The following is a 19,694-nucleotide window of genomic DNA, read 5'->3' as shown; positions in this document are numbered from 1 at the left end:
TTCTTTCCACAGATTCTCGATTGGATTCAGGTCTGGACTTTGACTTGGCCATTCTAACACCTGGATATGTTTATTCCATTGTAGATTTTGCTTTATGTTTTGGATCATTGTCTTGTTGGAAGACAAATCTCCGTCCCAGTCTCAGGTCTTTTGCAGACTACATCAGGTTTTCTTCCAGAATGGTCCTGTATTTGGCTCCATCCATCTTCCCATCAATTTTAACCATCTTCCCTGTCCCTGCTGAAGAAAAGCATGCCCAAACCATGATGCTGCCACCACCATGTTTGACAGTGGGGATGGTGTGTTCAGCTGTGTTGCTTTTACGCCAAACATAACGTTTTGCATTGTTGCCAAAAAGTTCAATTTTGGTTTCATCTGACCAGAGCACCTTCTTCCACATGTTTGGTGTGTCTCCCAGGTGGTTGTGGCAAACTTTAAACAACACTTTTTATGGATATCTTTAAGAAATGGCTTTCTTCTTGCCACTCTTCCATAAAGGCCAGATTTGTGCAATATACGATTGATTGTTGTCCTATGGACAGAGTCTCCCACCTCAGCTGTAGATCTCTGCAGGTCATCCAGAGTGATCATGGGCCTCTTGGCTGCATCTCTGATCAGTCTTCTCCTTGTATGAGCTGAATGTTTAGAGGGACGGCCAGGTCTTGGTAGATTTGCAGTGGTCTGATACTCCTTCCATTTCAATATTATCGCTTGCACAGTGCTCCTTGGGATGTTTAAAGCTTGGGAAATCTTTTTGTATCCAAATCCGGCTTTAAACTTCTTCACAACAGTATCTCGGACCTGCCTGGTGTGTTCCTTGTTCTTCATGATGCTCTCTGCGCTTTTAACGGACCTCTGAGACTATCACAGTGCAGGTGCATTTATACGGAGACTTGATTACACACAGGTGGATTGTATTTATCATCATTAGTCATTTAGTTCAACATTGGATCATTCAGAGATCCTCACTGAACTTCTGGAGAGAGTTTGCTGCACTGAAAGTAAAGGGGCTGAATAATTTTGCACGCCCAGTTTTCAGTTTTTGCTTTGTTAAAAAAGTTTTAAATATCCAATAAATGTCGTTCCACTTCATGATTGTGTCCCATTTGTTGTTGATTCTTCACAAAACAAATACAGTTTTATATCTTTATGTTTGAAGCCTGAAATGTGGCAAAAGGTCGCAAAGTTCAAGGGGGCCGAATACTTTCGCAAGGCACTGTATATCTATATCTCTCCCTCTCTCTATATATCTCCCTCTCTCTCCCTCTATCTATATCTCTCCCTCTCTCTATATATATCTATATCTCTCCTTCTCTATATATCTCCCTCTCTCTCCCTCTATCTATATCTCTCAATCTCTCTATATATATCTATATCTCTCCCTCTCCATATACTGTATATATCTATATATCTCTCTCTCCCTCTCTCTCTCTCTCTCTCTCTCTCTCTCTCTCTCCCTCTAGCTATATATCTCTCTCTCTCCCTCTATCTTTATCTCTCCCTCTCTATATATATATCTACATCTCTCCCTCTCTTTTTATATCTATATCTCTCCCTCTCTCCCTCTATCTATATCTCTCCCTCTCGCCCTCTATCTATATCTCTCGCCCTCTATCTATATATCCACCTCTCTCTCTGTCTATATCTCTCCCTTTCTCTCTCTCTCTCTCTCTATATAGATATATATATATATATATATATATCCCTCTCTCTATATATATATATATCCCTCTCTCTCTATCTATATCTCTCCCTCTCTCTCTCTCTCTCTCGCTATCTATATCTCTCCCTCTCTCTCTCTCTCCCAGCGACATGTTTTTTACCCTTCTCTCTAAGTTCTTTCTCTCCACACAACGGACAACAGACTCTCTCTCATTCGTCTGCAGCCTGTAGTAACCCTCCTAGCTAGATGTCGTTCCTCCATCTCTTCAACCGAAAGGTAATGTTATTCTCTCCTTTTCTCTGGGGATTTATCTTCCCTTACTGCCTTAACTTTCACATTATTTTCATACTTTTGAATTTTCATTACATTCCATCACTATCTTATCTCAAAGTCTTTACTTGGTTTATTATACATATTACACAGTAGTTGGTTGATTAATACACATGCTATTTGTGCAGTTAGGATGTTACAGTAATGATTGCTGTGGTTATTTTATTAATGATTGCTGTGGTTATGATGTCAATGATTGCTGTGGTTATTTTATTAATGATTGCTGTGGTTATTTTATTAATGATTGCTGTGGTTATTTTATTAATGATTGCTGTGGTTATGATGTTAATGATTGCTGTGGTTAAGATGATAATGATTGCTGTGGTTATGATGATAATGATTGCTGTGGTTATGATCTTACAGTAATGATTGCTGTGGTTATGATGATAATGATTGCTGTGGTTATGATGCTAAATGATTTATGTGGTTATGATGATAATGATTTCTGTGGTTATGATGTTAATGATTTCTGTGGTTATGATGATAATGATTGGTGTGGTTATTTTATTAATTATTGCTGTGGTTATGATGATAATGTTTGCTGTGGTTATGATGATAATGATTGCTGTGGTTATGATGATAATGATTGCTGTGGTTATGATGATAATGATTGCTGTGGTTATGATAATAATGATTGCTGTGGTTATGATGTTAATGATGCTGTGGTTATGATGTTAATGATTGCTGTGGTTATGATGTTACAGTAATGATTGCTGTGGTTTTGATGATACAGTAATGATTGCTGTGGTTTTGATGATACAGTAATGATTGCTGTGGTTTTGATGTTAATGATTGCTGTGGTTGTAATGTTACCGTAATAATTAATGTGGTTGTGATGTTAATGATTGCTGTGGTTGTAATGTTACCGTAATAATTCATGTGGTTGTGGTGTTAACTGTGGTTGTGATGTTACCGTAATGATTCATGTGCTTGTGATGTTACTGTAATGATTAATGTGGTTGTGATGTTACCATAATGATTAATGTGCTTGTGATGTTACCGTAATGATTCATGTGCTTGTGATGTTACCGTAATGATTAATGTGGTTGTGATGTTACTGTAATGATTAATGTGCTTGTGATGTTACCGTAATGATTAATGTGGTTGTGATGTTACCGTAATGATTAATGTGGTTGTGATGTTTCAGTAATGATTGCTTTGGAGTTTGGAGTTTGACAACAGTTCCTGGCAGCAATACGTAGATTGGACATGTGTAGATGACACTGGATAAAGTCTGACATGTTTTCTCTCTAGATGGAACCTGCAGCAAGTAGATGAACCAGCCGGTTCAGCCAACAGCCCAGAGGGAGAGAGAATCCAGTGCTTGTTTGCGTCGGTGTGCTGTATATGTGTATATGTGTGTGTGTCTGCTGAGAGAAGAGAGGACTGCCTTCCAGTGTATGTGTGTCGAAGTGACAATGTTTCTTTGCTTGAGCGGGAGAGTAAGTGTGCGAGTTTCTTGCTCTGAATAGTAGGAGAACGGCAGCTCACTAGTGTGTGTTCATGTGAATGGATGCATGAGCGGATGCGAAGGAGAGTGTGTTTTTCCACAGTGTGTGTGTGTGTGTCCTCCTCTCTGAGTAGTAGTCGGAGGGCAACTCTCTCCCCCTGGCGGGTGTGTGTGTAGATGGCAGCGTGTGTGTGTTTTGCCCTGTCCTCCCTTCTCCTGCTCCTGAGCTGTGGTGTAGCGGGAGGATACCCCTTCAGAGCCCCCATAGACCTGGATGTCACCCCCAGGATCACTATGACTACCAGCGGTAAGCGCACACACACACACACACACACACACACACACACACACACACACACACACACACACACACACACACACACACACACACACACACACACACACACACACACACACACACACACACACACACAATAGATATGTAGAGGGTGTCATGACGTTGGCCTGTTGGGGGAGGTTTATGACCCCCATAAATACCTTTCCCCTTTTCTCTCTCTCTACTTTATAGAGTTGACTCTTGTAAAGCCTTTGTAACATAGAGAGTCTGGTAACATCGAAAGGTGGGAAATGGAACCATATTTCGGTAATCCAACCAGTTGAAAATATGCGTTGGCACTTAATGAATATGATCTCAGATCAGTTGCTGTCTGAGACATTACCACTAATGGCAGGATGACATAAACTGTATCTTGGAAAGTTGACACATTCTAGTTATCAGATTCACATGGAATTGTTGTGCAATTTAAATGTTTAAATATGAAACTATTTGTGAAAAGATTAAATGTAATTTTAGCTTCTTAAATGAGAGAACGGTTTGTCATAGAGAAACTCTGCTCACTCAGAGACCCCGCCCAAGTGAACAGACATTGGTTGTAACTATGAAACACGCCCTTCTTTCACCACTATATGAACCAGTTGACGAAAATTCAACTTTCTGTTCCGAGGACGTGAGGACGACGGTCCTACGTTAAAAGGGCTCAAATAATAACCTAACGAAATTAGCATCGTGTTCAATGTGAAGGTGACGATCGACACGCAGAAAGGATGAATTTCAACTATACCAGCCAGAATATAGCACGAGCTTAAAAGTATGGCAACTTGGTATGAACTTTGAACTCTTATTCACTCCAGAAGTGATACCTCCTAACCGTTGAGTTAGAAGCAGCCGCTGTAAATTTGAGCGAGGAAAGGACGGACGACGTATCCCATCTAAGACACACAATGATACTACAATGTATCCAGTTTACCACCAGAGACATTCTTCAGAGGACAAGAGATCCCTGCTGGGCAACCCGGCCTTCCATCCACGACCAACCTATTGAAGCGCAGCTCAGAGTAAATATTCCTTGCAATTTCCTTTTCCAAATGGGTGGTCATTTAGAATGCATAAGTATTTACAATAGCACAGCTTCTTCCTTTGTTACTCAGTCTTCCCGCTCTTTCACTCAAACCCAGCCCCCTTTTCTTTGTGTAACCAGCTGTCATATCTCTTCCGTCCGCTAGGGACGTTTTCCTTTATGACATCATTTGTAATCAATGTATCTCCCATTCTGTGTAAATGTAATTCTGTGTGATTATTTGGGTATTTAGTAAATAACTAATTAAACCCAATTTTGTATTGCTGATTCAACTTGTTAGCCAGGGTTCGTGAAGATAACCAAGAATTTACAACTTTCAGATGAGACTGAATAAAGTGACGATTAAATATTGACTGCTACTGATGTAAAAGACTACTAGGTCTTTAAGAGTTTAGTCGGAAGATAACAGCTCTATAAACACTCTTTCGTGGTGCCCCAACTTTCTAGTTAATTACATTTACATGATTAGCGTAATCAGGTAATATTAATTACAGAGAAAGGGTTTTATGGAATAGCATGTCATATCACTTAAGCCGGCATAGCCAAAGACACGACAAGGCCAGGAGAAAAGTATTGTTTTGGAAACCCTCTCCTCCCCATCCCTCTCCCTATTTCTCTCTCTCTCTCTTTCTGTCTCTCTGACTCGATAATCTGCTGTGCAAACGACTAACTCTGGGAGGCCATAATGTTTGAGCTTAAAAACAGAGCAGGAGAGAGGGAGACAGAGAAAAAGGACAGGTGTACTCTCACACCTGAGTGTGTGTGTGTGTGTGTGTGTGGGGGGGGGGCCTCTCTCTCTCTTTGGAATGTCCCAGAGTGAATACAAATCTGCCTGTGGTTTTATGCAATCACATCTGGAAGAGCCTATTTGGTCAATGGTTCTCCTCTTCTCCCCCCTTCTCTCCTCTTCTCCTCCCTTCTCTCCTCTTCTCCTCCCTTCTCTCCTCTTCTCCTCCCTTCTCTACTCCTCTTCTCTTATCTCACTTATTCTAAATCAACAATTTATCTCTCCTCCTTCTTTCCATGTTCTTTTCCATGTCCTTTCTCATGTCTTTTCTCATTCCTCTCCTTTTCCTCCATTACTTGCTTGCCGCACCAATCCCTCCTCCCTATTACACTTGGCTCCCTCTCTCTTTCTTCCTTCAAGTCTTTATTCTCTCCTCCTTCTCTTTCTTAAGTCTGTATTTTTGTCCTGCCGTCACTGTGGCTTTTATCTGCACACTTTGACTAATCTCTTTCATCTAAACGTTACCATGGCAACACTCCAAGCCCACCACAGGGTGGTTAAAATACACACCTAACCTGAAAGGTAGACACAGCGAAATTATGTTGCCACGAGCAGCACTGCAGATATTGAGATGAGTGAGATGCAAGACTTTGCTCTCACACAGTCACACACAGTATCTGCACATGTGCACGGGTTCCCTTCACTTTGTTCACAGCGTGGAAGCCAGGGCACCAAAACGGGGGAGAAGTTGAGCCTCGCGCTTCAACCCTCTTAGTTGTAGCGGAAATTGACCCACTATGCTGTTTACTATCTGGATCTACATCATAGCCTATCGCTGAGTCTGATTGATGCTTTGGGAGATGGTGACTTCCACTGTAAACATTACGTAGTTTGAAAGATCCTGTGTGGCTCAGTTGGTAGAACATGGTGCTTGCAATGCCAGTGTTGTGGGTTCAACCCCCACGGGTGGCCAGTAAGAAAATACATGCCCTCACTACTGATAAATGAGTAAAATGTCACATGAAAGATACACAGAAAGAGGAGTGGAGAGGGGCAAGTAGACATTAACGTGTGTGAAGTTTTAGTTACATTCCTGGATCTCCAAAATGAAGATGTTGTACTGTGACACAAAACTATTTTTAATGACTTTTGGCAAGTCGGTTAGGACATCTACTTTGTGCATGACTCAAGTAATTTTTCCAACAATTGTTTACAGACAGATAATTTCACTTAAAATTCACTGTATCACAATTCCAGTGGGTCAGAAGTTTACATACACTAAGTTGACTGTGCCATTAAACAGCTTAGAAAATTCCTGGAAATTATGTAATGCCTTTAGAAGCTTCTGGTAGGCTAATTGATATAATTTGAGTCAATAGGAGGTATACATGTGGATGTATTTCAAAGCCAACCTCAAACTCAGTGACTGTTTGCTTCAAATCATGGGAAAATCAAAAGAAATCAGCCAATACCTCATAAAAAAATTGTAGACCTCCACAAGTCTCATTCATCCTTGGGAGCAATTTCCAAATGCCTGAAGGTACCACGTTCATCTGTACAAACAATAGTACGCAAGCATAAACACCATGGGACCATGCAGCCGTCATACCGCTCAGGAAGGAGACCCGTTCTGTCTCCTAGAGATGAACGTACTTTGGTGCGAAAGATGCAAATCAATCCCAGAACAACAGCAAATGACCTTGTGAAGATGCTGGAGGAAACAGGTGCAAAAGCATCTATATCCAGAGTAAAACGAGTCCTATATCGACATAACCTGAAAGGCCGCTCAGCAAGGAAGAAGCCACTGCTCCAAAACCGCCATAAAAAAGCCAGACTACGGTTTGCAATTGCAAATTGCAATGGGGACAAAGATCGTACTTTTTGGAGAAGTGTCCTCTGGTCTGATGAAACAAAAATATAACTGTTTGGCTGTAATGACCATTGTTATGTTTGGAGGAAAAAGGGGGAGGCTTGCAAGCCGAAGAACACCATCCTAACCATGAAGCACAGGGGTGGCAGCATCATGTTGTGGGGGTGCTTTGCTGCAGGAGGGACTGGTGCACTTCACAAAATAGATGGCATCACGAGTGAGGAAATTATGTGGATATATTGAAGCAACATCTCAAGACATCAGTCAGGAAGTAAAAGCTTGGTCGCAAATGGGTTTTCCAAATGGACAAAGATCCCAAGCATACTTCCTAAGTTGTGGCAAAATGGCTTAAGTACAACAAAGTCAAGCTATTGGAGTGGCCATCACAAAGCCCTGACTTCAATCCTATCAGAAATGTGTGGGCAGAACTGAAAAAGCGTGGGCGAGCAAGGAAGCCTACAAACCTGACTCAGTTACACCAGCTCTATCAGGAGGAATGGGCCAAAATTCATCCAACTTATTGTGGGAAGCTTGTGGAAGGCTACCCGAAACGTTTGACCCAAGTTAAACAATTTAAAGGCAATGCTACCAAATACTAATTGAGGGTATGTAAACTTCTAACCAACTGGGAATGTGATGAAAGAAACAAAGGCTGAAATAAATCATTTCACATTCTTAAAATAAAGTAGTGATCCTAACTGACCTAAGACAGGGCATTTTTACTAGGATTAAATGTCAGGAATTGTGAAAAACTGAGTTTAAATGTATTTGGCTAAGGTGTATGTAAACTTCTGACTTCAACTGTTTCTGAAAACTGTGTTTTGAATTTCTGACCTGATCAGCTGAGGCCCCTTCAAAATATTTACTCAGTAAATAAAGTACACAGGATCTCTCCCTCTCTCATAAACACAAACACACTGTAATTAAAGGTGACAAACAGAATCGCTCATTAATGAGTTGAATAGCAGAGACGGTATGTGAGAATCCAGTATGTGTATTCCCAGTCAAGTTTAGCCGTAGCTGGTCAAACTAAGGTCAATGAATAATTCTCACCATGTACTGTCAGACTTTTAGGTCAACCCTAATGGGATTAAACCACAGCCTGAGGCGGAGTTGAATCCTGACCGTTAGTATCCCCTGACCCCCCAGTGACCTCTGGATCCTCTCTCTCCCTCTACCACGCTTAGATTGTATGTGTGAGGGAGAAAGGAAGGGTGATGTTGTCGTTCCTCTTAGGTGTGTTTGCGTTCATGTGTTCGCCTATTTGTGTGTTGGGTGTGTCGTAGTGAGATACAATGCTGGGATTACAGGCTTTGTCTCTGCAACACACTCATTGTCTCTGCAACACACACATTGTCTCTGCAACACACTCATTGTCTCTGCAACACACTCATTGTCTCTGCAACACACTCATTGTCTCTGCAACACACTCATTGTCTCTGCAACACACTCATTGTCTCTGCAACACACTCATTGTCTCTGCTCCCAATGACAGGCACATTGTGTATACTGTGTGTGGGTGTGTGAGTGTGGGTTGTGCGTGGATGCACATGCATCAGTGTGTGTGAATGGCCTTGTCTTTCACAGTTGTGCTTGCAGAGGACATCTCACATGATTCCAGGGGAGAGAATAGAAAAGGCTGGTTATACAATCACCCAGAAGGAATGTAATATGGCCGCTGTCCTTTGTGTCTGATTATAGTTTTTCACAGTCGCTTTGGTGCATTTTTCACATCATCCCTAACGTGCAAAATAATAAGTGCATTTCTCAGAACAATTTGTACAAACTGCAATATACAATAGACATGTTTCTAAAGCTAGTCAGTCACTAAAAATCCTTAGTACATATCTCAAAAGTAAATATTCATGCCAATGATCATGTCAGTTTCATCAGAATGAGTCAATGAGTCATTGAGTCATTGTTCACGAACAAGGTCGTCAACATGTTTAGGCATGTTGTCAATGGAACTGTGTACTTTGACAGTATTACCTGATGTAAACTTAGGCTACAGTTTGGATGACAGTTACTGTATTGAAAATGCACAAGGCTGCACTTCTATGGCATATATCAATTTCAACAGTACTATTTACATATTACTGTATGTGGGTTATTGATTGAAAGAGACTGGACAACCCAAGGGGCACAAAGGAGAAAAAACAAAATTAGAAAGAAACACAGGAAACCACCCCTAAGGCACAACTTTGCCCGCAGCACTGTTGTGCTGTCTCTACACATCCAGACGTTCCTGTCTGTCGGCCCACATATTCTCATCCACATCACACCGGATATTTTCCCTTCCAATGCAACATGGAAATAATATTTTGGAATGCCTTATCCATCCTCTGCAGGCGTCTACTGTGATGTCCTCACATGCTGCATCCATTGCAGCCAGCACGGTCATCTGTGTGTGTGGCTGACGATCGTACACCTTCCACCTCCATGCTGAAAGTAACTTCTCAATTGGGTTAAGGAATGGTGAATAAGGTGGGAGGAATTCTATGAGCATGGATAAAGATACAGTCAATCAAGTGAACACTGCCCGTGTCATCGGCGCACAATGATGTCATGCCTTCCTGGCTAAAATTGACTTTCCAGTGGATATAATGAATGCAGAATGATATAGCAAAGGCTGGCTACTTTTTAGAGTGTCTGAGGAATACATACAAATGTAATTTTTTTATATATGAAAACAAAAAAATTCACCCCTTTTTTCTCCCCAATTTCGTAGTATCCAATTGGTAGTAGTTACAGTCTTGTCTCATCACTGCAACTCCCGTACAGACTCGGGAGAGGCAAAGGTCGAGAGCCACGCATCCTCCGAAACACAACCCAACCAAGCCGCACTGCTTCTTGACACAATGCACATCCAACCCGGAAGCCAGCCGCACCAATGTGTCGGAGGGAACACCGTACACCTGGCAACCGTGTCAGCGTGCACTGCGCCCGGCCCGCCACAGGAGTCGCTAGTGAGCGATGAGACAAGGATATCCCCGCTGGCCAAACCCTCCCTAACCTGGACGATTTTCACAGATTTCTTTCTTTGCAAGATGAACGAGTGGAAATACAAAATTGATCATGCATACTATATGGACCTTTTAAGGATATGAAAATGGTTTTATCAAACAAAACTGCACTACATTTTATCTCTGGGACCCTTAGGATGACAAATCAGAGCAAGATTTCAGAATGTAAGTAAAGTATTTACCTTCAGATGTGAATGTCTCAAACCTGTCGTGGTGATAAAAGTGTTTTGTGGTTGTGCACTATCCTCAAACATGAGCATGGTATATTTTCGCTGTAATAGCTACTGTAAATTGGACAGTGCAGTTACATTAACAAGAATGTAAGCTTTCTGCCCATATAAGACACTTATATGTGAATTTGTGAATACCACATATTTTGTTGTTGTTGTTTAAAACATCGTTTTAGTCACATTATGCATATTGAGCAACAACTGTCCCGTGGACGGGACACCGATCCATAAGAAGTTTTAACAACAACTAAGAAGCTACTAGCTACTAGTACCTTCACAGAGGTGGAGGAATCAGACATTTCTTGTCCACGATTCTTCTCTCCAGGAATCAAGATTCGTATTTGTAAAGCGTCTAGGAATAGGAATATTGATCTTGGATCAGATCCTCCTGTCCATGTTGTAAAAGGCAAAACTAATCCTAGATCAAATCAAATCCAAATTGTGAACAATAGGTGTAAACCATCAGTGAAATGCTTACCTACGGGCTCTTACCAACAATGCAGAGAGAAAGAAATTGAAAGAATAGAAAAATAATAACATGAGGAATAAATACACAATGAGGAACGATTACTTGGCTATATACAAGGGGTACCAGTATCGAGTCGATAGGTAATTGAGGTAGATATCTACATATAGGTAGGGATAAAGTGACTAGACAACAAGGATAGATAATAAACAGTAGCAGCAGCGAATGTGAAGAGTCTAAAGAGCTATTCCAAAAATGTTCAATGCAGATCGTCTGGGTAGCTACTGGTTAACGATTTAACTATCTATTTAGCAGTCTTATGGCTTGGGGGTAGAAGCTGTTCAGGGTCCTGTTGGTTCCAGACTTGGTGCATCGGTAGCGCTTGCCGTGCCGTAGCAGAGAACAGTCTATGTCTTAGGTGGCTGGCTTTTACATTTGTTAGGGCCTTTGTCTGACACAGCCTGGTATCACAGCCTGCTATCACAGCCTGGTATCACAGCCTGGTATCACAGCCTGGTATCACAGCCTGGTATCACAGCCTAGTATCATAGCCTGGTATCACAGCCTGGTATCACAGCCTGGTATCAGCACTTCTCTGAGACACTTGATACATACGTCCCCAGATCTTGTTCTGTTTCAATGTGACTTTGTTTTATGGGAGTGGGGGCCGGGGCAGGCTGTGTATAGTCCCTTCAGACAGATGGCTTGACTCCCACAATGTACCAATATTCTAACATACACGTCTGTACTTAGACGTCCGTTTGGCATAAAGGAGAGGGCACTGCCTTATCCACTGGCTGCCCTAGCGTAAACATCCCCCGGACACAAAACAGTAGCTAGCTAGATGGAGATCACTGAGGTTATTTTTAATGAGTCCATTTCACAAGTGACTAGTTTGCTTCAACTGCCTTCACTAAAACCACTGCAAAGGTCTTGCCTGCTAACTTTGGTTTAGAATCATGACCTTCTGTCATGTCTGCCTACAGGCTATGGTAAGAGTTTTTCATGAGCACAATTCCTGCCTGCATTTTCATCTCCACATAGTCACACTGGTGATTTGTTGGGAGAGTTGTCTGTCTGAAAGAGGACCTTCACTGATTTTTTTTCTCCCCTTTTCAAAGTTACCAAGACAGTCCATCATGATTCCCAGACCCTAGTCACTGCTGTAGCCTACACCCTCAGAAAAAAGTGCTATCTAGAACCTATAAAAGGGTTCTTCGGCTGTCCCCATAGGAGACCCCTTCGAATAGCCCCTATTAGTTCCAGGTAGAGCCCTTTGGGTTTCATCTAGAACCCTTTCCACATAGGATTCTAACTGGAACTAAAAAGAGTTCTACCTGGAACCAAAAAGGTTTCTACTGAGGAAACAAAAAGGGTTCCCTAATACAACATGATGACTTTGATCACAGTTCCGGCCCTAAACATTGTATCAATACAGTAATGTAAATACTCTAGGGATGGTCACAGAGATTGACGGAGAACGTTGACTCCTGTATTAGAGACACAGATAGACTGACATGAGAATGTATTGTAGTGTACACTGATCACAATCCAGATGAATGTCTGAGGCACCCACATAATCTTCTGTGGAGTTGACTGAGTATTGAGGTTGAATTAGAAGTATAACAGGAAGGATTTTCATCTCATTGTATTATACATAGCCTTGGCGCCGAGATGGCTGCCACACTGGCCAGCTTGAATGGAAATGATTTCTGGCAGCCTGTCCTTTGTTCAATGGGTATTTATCCTCCTACAAATGTCAAAATATTTTTTTCATCTTTCTATCTCTAAAATACTAAAGACATGTACGTAAAGTACATTTTGGGCACATTTCTCAAAGGAAATGTTATTTAGAATAAAAAATGTAGAACATTTCAACAATTCCCTCTGGGCAAGTTTGGAGAATCTAAGGATCACCGCACATAAATTGAAGAAAATGAGTTGGCAAAAGTCTAACTTTGGGGAAATGGCATTTGAAGACAAGTACACTGAATTTAGACTACCACACACCAAACACCAAACCCTATTTAGACTTGATCACCATCATCTCTTCGAAGTAAGTTACTGCATACAGCTCTGGAAAACATTTAGACCACTGCAAAGTCTCCGTTTCTCTGGTTTTACTAGAAGTATGTGTTTGGGTAAAATTACAATTTCGGTTTTATTCTATAAACTCCTGACAACATTTCTCCCAAATTCCAAATAAAAAATGTGTCATTTAGAGCATTTATTTGCAGAAAATGACAACTGGTCAAAATAACAAAAGTGTTGTGCGAGACACTGTGGCTTGTAGGCCTCTCCAGGTCTTGCACTCACTGAGAAATTTGGTGGAGGATCAGTGATGATCTGGGGGTGCTTCAGTAAGGCAGGAATCATACAGATTTGTCTTTGTGAAGTACGCATGAATCAAGCCACGTACAAGGTTGTCCTGGAAGACAATGTTCCCCAACTCTGAGGATTGGTTTTTCCAGCAGGACAATGCTCCATGCCACACAGCCAGGTCAATCAAGGTGTGGATGGAGGACCTAGAGGAGAACGAAACACCTATTTAGGCAAGGTGCTGGCTAGCGGAGTAGAACACTTAAAACAATAAAGGAGAGCTGTACACTCAGGGAGCTCAGATGCAATAATATTTATGTCCAACGTTTCCACAGACAAGCTGTCTTCATCAGGGTGTAATGACAAACACTGCGAGATGACTCATCTCACCAGATCAAGACCCTGTCATGGCCAGCCCAATCTCCAGACCTGAACCCCATTGAAAACCTCTGGAATGTGATCAAGAGGAAGATGGATGGTCACAAGCCTGGTCACAAGCCTTGAATTTTTGCGCCAGGAGGGGCATAAAGTCACCCAACATCAATGTGAAAGACTGGTGGAGAACAGGCCAAGACACATGAAAGCTGTGATTGAAAATCAGGGTTATTCCACCAAATATTGATTTCTGACCTCGTTTAAAAATGAATATGAACTTATTTTCTTCGCATTATTCGAGGTCTGACAATGCATCTTTTTTATTATTTTGACCAGTTGCATTTTCTGCAAATAAATGCTCTAAATTATAATATTTTTATTTTGAATTTGGGAGAAACGTTGTCAGTAGTTTATAGAATAAAACAGAAATGTTCATTTTACCCAAACACATACCTATAAATAGTCAAACCAGAGAAACGGATCATTTTGCAGTGGTTTCTTCATTTCTTCCAGAGCTGTATAGTCCAGATTGTTACATTCTCTATGAAACAGGCTTTGAACTTATGGATGTACTCTACCAGTCAAAGATATTAGAACACCTACTCATTTCAGGATTTTTCTTTATTTTGACTGTTTTCCACATTGTAGAATAATACCGGAGACATCAAAACTAGGAAATAACATGTATGGAATCATGTAGTAACCCAAAAAAGTGTTATAACAAATCCAAAAGGCTAATTACATTGCTGTTGCCCTAGGACACTCCTTCTGTATGTGGGTGTGTCTGTTGTACTGTACCTGTGATGGTTGAGTCATTGTTGCACTCGTCTTGTACAGCTGGCTTTCTGCAGTTTAGCTTTACACTAGGTTAGCAATAGAGGCCAGCACTAGGCTGTAAGTACATGTAGTGTCAAGTTCACATACACACTAGTGCCCCCCTCTGTGTTTGGTCATTACTATCTCACAGCCTCTCAACTGGAGAACTAATTAGAGCAGATACTAGGCTGCTGAGTCAGGTTCACACACACACAGAGAGAGAGAGCGAGAGTAGCAGTGTCAATGGGGTCAGGGTGTACATGTTAGAGGTAACTTTAATAAATTGTTCTTTCCTCCATCTCTCTCTCTCTCTGTCTCTCTCTCACACACCTTCACACACACTCTCCCTTCCTCTCCTCACCCCTTCTATCTCCCTTTCCTCTCCTCTTCTCTCTCTCACACTCTCTCACCTTCAATCGCTCTCTCTCTCACACCTTCACACACACACACACTCTCACACCTTCACACACACTCTCTCACATCTTCACACACACACACTCTCTGACACCTTCACACACACACACTCTCTCACACCTTCACACACACACACTCTCTCACACCTTCACACACTCTCTCTCCCTCTCTCCCTCTCTCCCATTCTCCCATTCTCTCATCTTCTCTCCCTCTCCCATTCTGTCTCTCTCCTTCTCTCTCCCTCTCCTCTCACCTTCTCTCTCTCTCTCACACCCTCCCTCTCTTCTCCCCTTCTCTCATCCCTCTATCTCCCCCCAGGTCTGTTGGGCTGCAGGCGTTTCCAGTCCTCAGTAGTGAACTACAGTACTCTGCTACTAGAGGAGGACATGGGTCTTCTCTACGTGGGGGCCCGAGGGGCCGTGTTCGCTCTCAACGCCACAGACATCTCAGACAGCACAGCTCGTACTGTAAGAGAGAGAGAGAGTGTGATATCAGGGAGCTGACAGTAGATCATTTAGGATCCTACCCCTCCCAGGTCTTTTACACTGAACACCTCTATTGCTAGGTTAACAAACCCACCTTGTACCATCTAGGGCTGGCACGATTACCGGATCATCGTTTAACCTACCAGTATGGATGAAGACCGTCATGAAAATGAAATAACCGTCATGACCTTTATATTTTTGGTGGATCTTACAGCTGACTGTCGAGTTCATTTCCGCGGTGACATGGACTCTTTACAATGTGATGAGACTATGTTGCTCCTTGCTGAAACAGGCAAGGTGTTGTAGCAAACGAGTCAAATGTTTGCCTAGGCTCCTTCACTGGAGCCGCAGCACATGCAGTCAGGAGCGGAGGATAATTCTTCAAATAAATTCAAATCTAATTTGATTTGGCACATGCTTCATAAACAACAGATGTAACAGTGAAATGAGTAACAATAACTTGGTTATATACAAGGGCTACCAGTACTGGGTAATGATAACTTGGTTATATACAAGGGCTACCAGTACTGGGTAATGATAACTTGGTTATATACAAGGGCTACCAGTACTGGGTAATGATAACTTGTTTATATACAAGGGCTACCAGTACTGGGTAATGATAACTTGGTTATATACAAGGGCTACCAGTACTGGGTAATGATAACTTGGTTATATACAAGGGCTACCAGTACTGGGTAATGATAACTTGTTTATATACAAGGGCTACCAGTACTGGGTAATGATAACTTGGTTATATACAAGGGCTACCAGTACTGGGTAATGATAACTTGTTTATATACAAGGGCTACCAGTACTGGGTAATGATAACTTGGTTATATACAAGGGCTACCAGTACTGGGTAATGATAACTTGGTTATATACAAGGGCTACCAGTACTGGGTAATGATAACTTGGTTATATATAAGGGCTACCAGTACTGAGTAATGATAACTTGTCTATAAACATGGGTTACCAGTACTGAGTAATGATAACTTGGCTCACTTCTCTTCAATGATTTGAAAGATATGACTGATATGAAAAATGTGGTCGAACTCCTTCTTGTAGTGAACGAGTGTACACCTCAAGAGATAGGAGATTGGGACGCAGTGACTGTTTCTCCAGGAGCATTAGCCTACTGTCTAATTGTGCTTTATGGAACATGATAATGAAGATCTGTCACTGTATCTAGCCACACTAGGACAGAAACTCAACACCCTGTTTCACGTGACACCCTGCCATAAAAATGTTGGAAATCTAGTTAGCCAAGAACCCTTGTTAATGTTCTGGTCTCTCTCTCTTTCTCTCTTTCTTTCTATCTTTGTCTCTCCCTCTGTCTGCCTCTCTCTCTCTGTGTCGTTCTCTGTCTTCATCTCTGTATCTGTCTCCATCTCTCCCTCTCCCTCTCCCTCTCCCTCTCCCTCTCTGTCTGTTCATTTGTCTGTCTGTCTGTCTGTCTGTCTGTCTGTCTGTCTGTCTGTCTGTCTGTCTCCATCCATCTCTCTCTGTCTCTCTCTCTCTTTATATATATATTGTATCAGATTGAATGGGAAGCCTCTGAGGAGCAGAAGCAGCAGTGTCTGAGCAAAGGGAAAGACGATAAGGTATGTCTTTCTCTCTCTTTCTTTTTCTCTGTGAGGTAATCACCTCGAGGTTTACTCTCTCTTTCTGTCTCCCTCCCTCTCTCCCTCCATCTTTCTCTCATCCTCTCTCCTAGGGACGTTTAAATCTACTCATCTCAATATGTGTGGGATTTCTATCTCATGTCTCATTCATCATAAACAGTTTAACTCTCTCTCTAAACAACCTTATTCTCTCTCTCTCTTTCTCTCTCCCACCCTCTCTCCATCTCTCCCTCAGTCTCTATCTCTCCCTCTCTCTCTCTATCCATCTCTCCCTCTATCTTCCCCCTCTCTCTCCATCTCTCTCTCTCCCTCTCTCTCGCTCTCACTGCCTCTCTATCTCTCCCCCTCTATCTCTCTCCCCTTCTCTCTTGCTTTCTCACTCACTCTCTCTAGCTCTCCCTCTCTCTGCCTCTCTCCCTCGATCTCTCTCTCCCTCACTCTCCCTCTTGTTGATATATTATCTCTCTCTCAACAGACAGAGTGTTATAACCACATCAGGTTTCTCCAGAGATTTAATTCCACTCATCTCTACATGTGTGGGACTCACGCCTTCAAACCTCTTTGTGCGTACATAGTAAGTAACCTGCAGTACAGTACACAACCTACACACACTCATAGAATGAACATGCATAAAATATGTACATATTTTTTAAAGGCAATTTCATGTTCTAGCTAACTAACTCCTTCATGGTATTGTGTGGGTCGACTGTCTCCCTCTTTCCACAGTAATTGACACAATATGAACCATATTATGCTCAACCACTGTGTTACTAGCCTCCGTAACCTCCTGTTCTCCTGTGTAGGATGAGGAGAGTTTTAAAGTGTCGTCTGAGTTTGAGGAGGGTAGAGAGAAGTGTCCGTATGGACCTGCAACAGGCTACACTGGCCTCATCGTGGGTAAAACAACCATTCTTAGACCCTGTATACACGACTACTGTATATCCTTTATGGAAATGTTCTGTCACCAAACATGGGACCAATGTTTCTGGTGTAGATGCAAAAAAGTACAACAACAAAAAAAGAGGGGGCATATTATTCACAATTTAAGTTGATGCTCAATGCTAATGTGTCATACTTATTCTGCAATGTAAACTTACCAATAACCATTGCTGTTCCTGTATTGTTCCAGACCAGCAGATGTACACGGCGTCTCAGTATGAGTTCCAGTGCTCTCCGGACATCCGACGTAACGACCCCTATCCTATGGTGAGGACAGAGGAGGCACCCACTCGCTGGTTTCATGGTGAGTTCCCCGGGGCTAGAACGGCTCCTCTCAAAGAACCTATACCCATAGCCTCTTCCCTCTGATTGGAAGGACCATACTGGCCAAAGAACCAATGTTCATTTTCATGCTCAAGTCACCTGGTCTTCGAGTCACCTGGTCTTCAAGTCACCCTGCCTTGACTATAGCAGCGCCTTCTGTTCTGTCTCTTATTACAAATGGATATGTTCTATTTCCGGGAAAAGCAATGTTTTAGAATGGATAATTCCTGACTCTCAGTGTGTTTCTGTTTCCTCAGAGGCTGACTTTGTGGGCAGTGCCCTGGTGAGGGAGAGTGAGGGCAGTACTACCGGAGATGACGATAAAATCTACTACTTCTTTACCGAGAAGAGCCAGGAGCAGACCCCATACTACAGCCACATTAGAGTGGCACGTGTTGGACGAGTCTGTAAGGTGAGGAGAGGGAGAGAAGAGAGAGAGATGTGTAGGAGAAAGGGGAGAGTGGTGAGGGAGAGAGGGGTGAGGGAGAGAGAGAGGGGTGAGGAGGGAGAGAGGGGTGAGGGGTGAGGGAGAGAGAGAGGGGTGAGGAGGGAGAGAGGGGTGAGGGAGAGAGGGGGGTGAGGAGGGAGAGAGAGCTGAAGGGAGAGAGATGGGTGAGGAGGGAGAGATGGGTGAGGAGGGAGGGAGACAGGTGAAGGGAGAGAGAGCTGAAGAGAGGGAGAGAGGGGTGAGGAGGGAGAGAGGTGTGAGGAGGGATAAAGGGGTGAGGAGGGAGAGAGGGGTGAGGAGAGAGAGAGGGGTGAGGAGGGAGAGAGGGGTGAGGAGGGAGAGAGGGGTGAGGAAAGAGAGAGGAGTGAGGAGGGAGAGAGGGTGAGGAGGGAGAGAGGGGTGAGGAGGGAGAGAGAGGTGAAGGAAGAGAGGGGTGAGGAGGGAGAGAGAGGTGAAGGAAGAGAGGGGTGAGGAGGGAGAGAGAGGTGAAGGAAGAGAGGGGTGAGGAGGGAAAGAGAGAGGTGAAGGAAGAGAGGGGTGAGGCTCTATGGGGGTGAGAGGCTGTGGGCAGTGGGAACTGACTTACTGAAGCAGGGAGAACTTTTAAAACAGAACAAAAAGTGAGATATCTGTTGAGGACAAGTATCAAAGGGTCTGATAGCATATCTGATTCTAATGAGGTGCTTTGCGTGTGTGTGTGTGTGTGCGTGTGTGTGTGTGTGTGTGCTCCTCAGTGACTAGTGTCTATCACCACTCTCAACAGGGTTGCTAATGAGCTGTCACAGGGCAATGGTGTGGCAATGGCACATTCCCA

General features: G+C 42.8%; 1 protein-coding gene across 1 annotated transcript in view; it reads left to right on the top strand.

The window, feature by feature from the left end:
• Nucleotides 1-1,586: 1,586 nt before the first annotated feature.
• LOC110532813 (semaphorin-4G) overlaps nucleotides 1,587-19,694 on the top strand; it is a 41,565-nt gene continuing 23,457 nt past the window's right edge. Inside the window, exons 1-8 of the mRNA XM_036989962.2 lie at nucleotides 1,587-1,939; nucleotides 3,248-3,750; nucleotides 15,381-15,529; nucleotides 17,086-17,148; nucleotides 17,645-17,743; nucleotides 17,973-18,066; nucleotides 18,299-18,412; nucleotides 18,690-18,844. Coding sequence (XP_036845857.2) covers nucleotides 3,621-3,750; nucleotides 15,381-15,529; nucleotides 17,086-17,148; nucleotides 17,645-17,743; nucleotides 17,973-18,066; nucleotides 18,299-18,412; nucleotides 18,690-18,844 — 804 coding nt within the window. The 5' untranslated portion in view covers nucleotides 1,587-1,939; nucleotides 3,248-3,620. The remainder of the gene's footprint in view (nucleotides 1,940-3,247; nucleotides 3,751-15,380; nucleotides 15,530-17,085; nucleotides 17,149-17,644; nucleotides 17,744-17,972; nucleotides 18,067-18,298; nucleotides 18,413-18,689; nucleotides 18,845-19,694) is intronic.

The sequence above is a fragment of the Oncorhynchus mykiss genome, chromosome 1 (genome assembly GCF_057628025.1).
Source record: "Oncorhynchus mykiss isolate SJ-2025 chromosome 1, ASM5762802v1, whole genome shotgun sequence".
NCBI lineage: Eukaryota > Metazoa > Chordata > Actinopteri > Salmoniformes > Salmonidae > Oncorhynchus > Oncorhynchus mykiss.
Note: the sequence above shows the minus strand (reverse complement) of the source record. Positions and strands in the feature narration are given on the sequence as shown.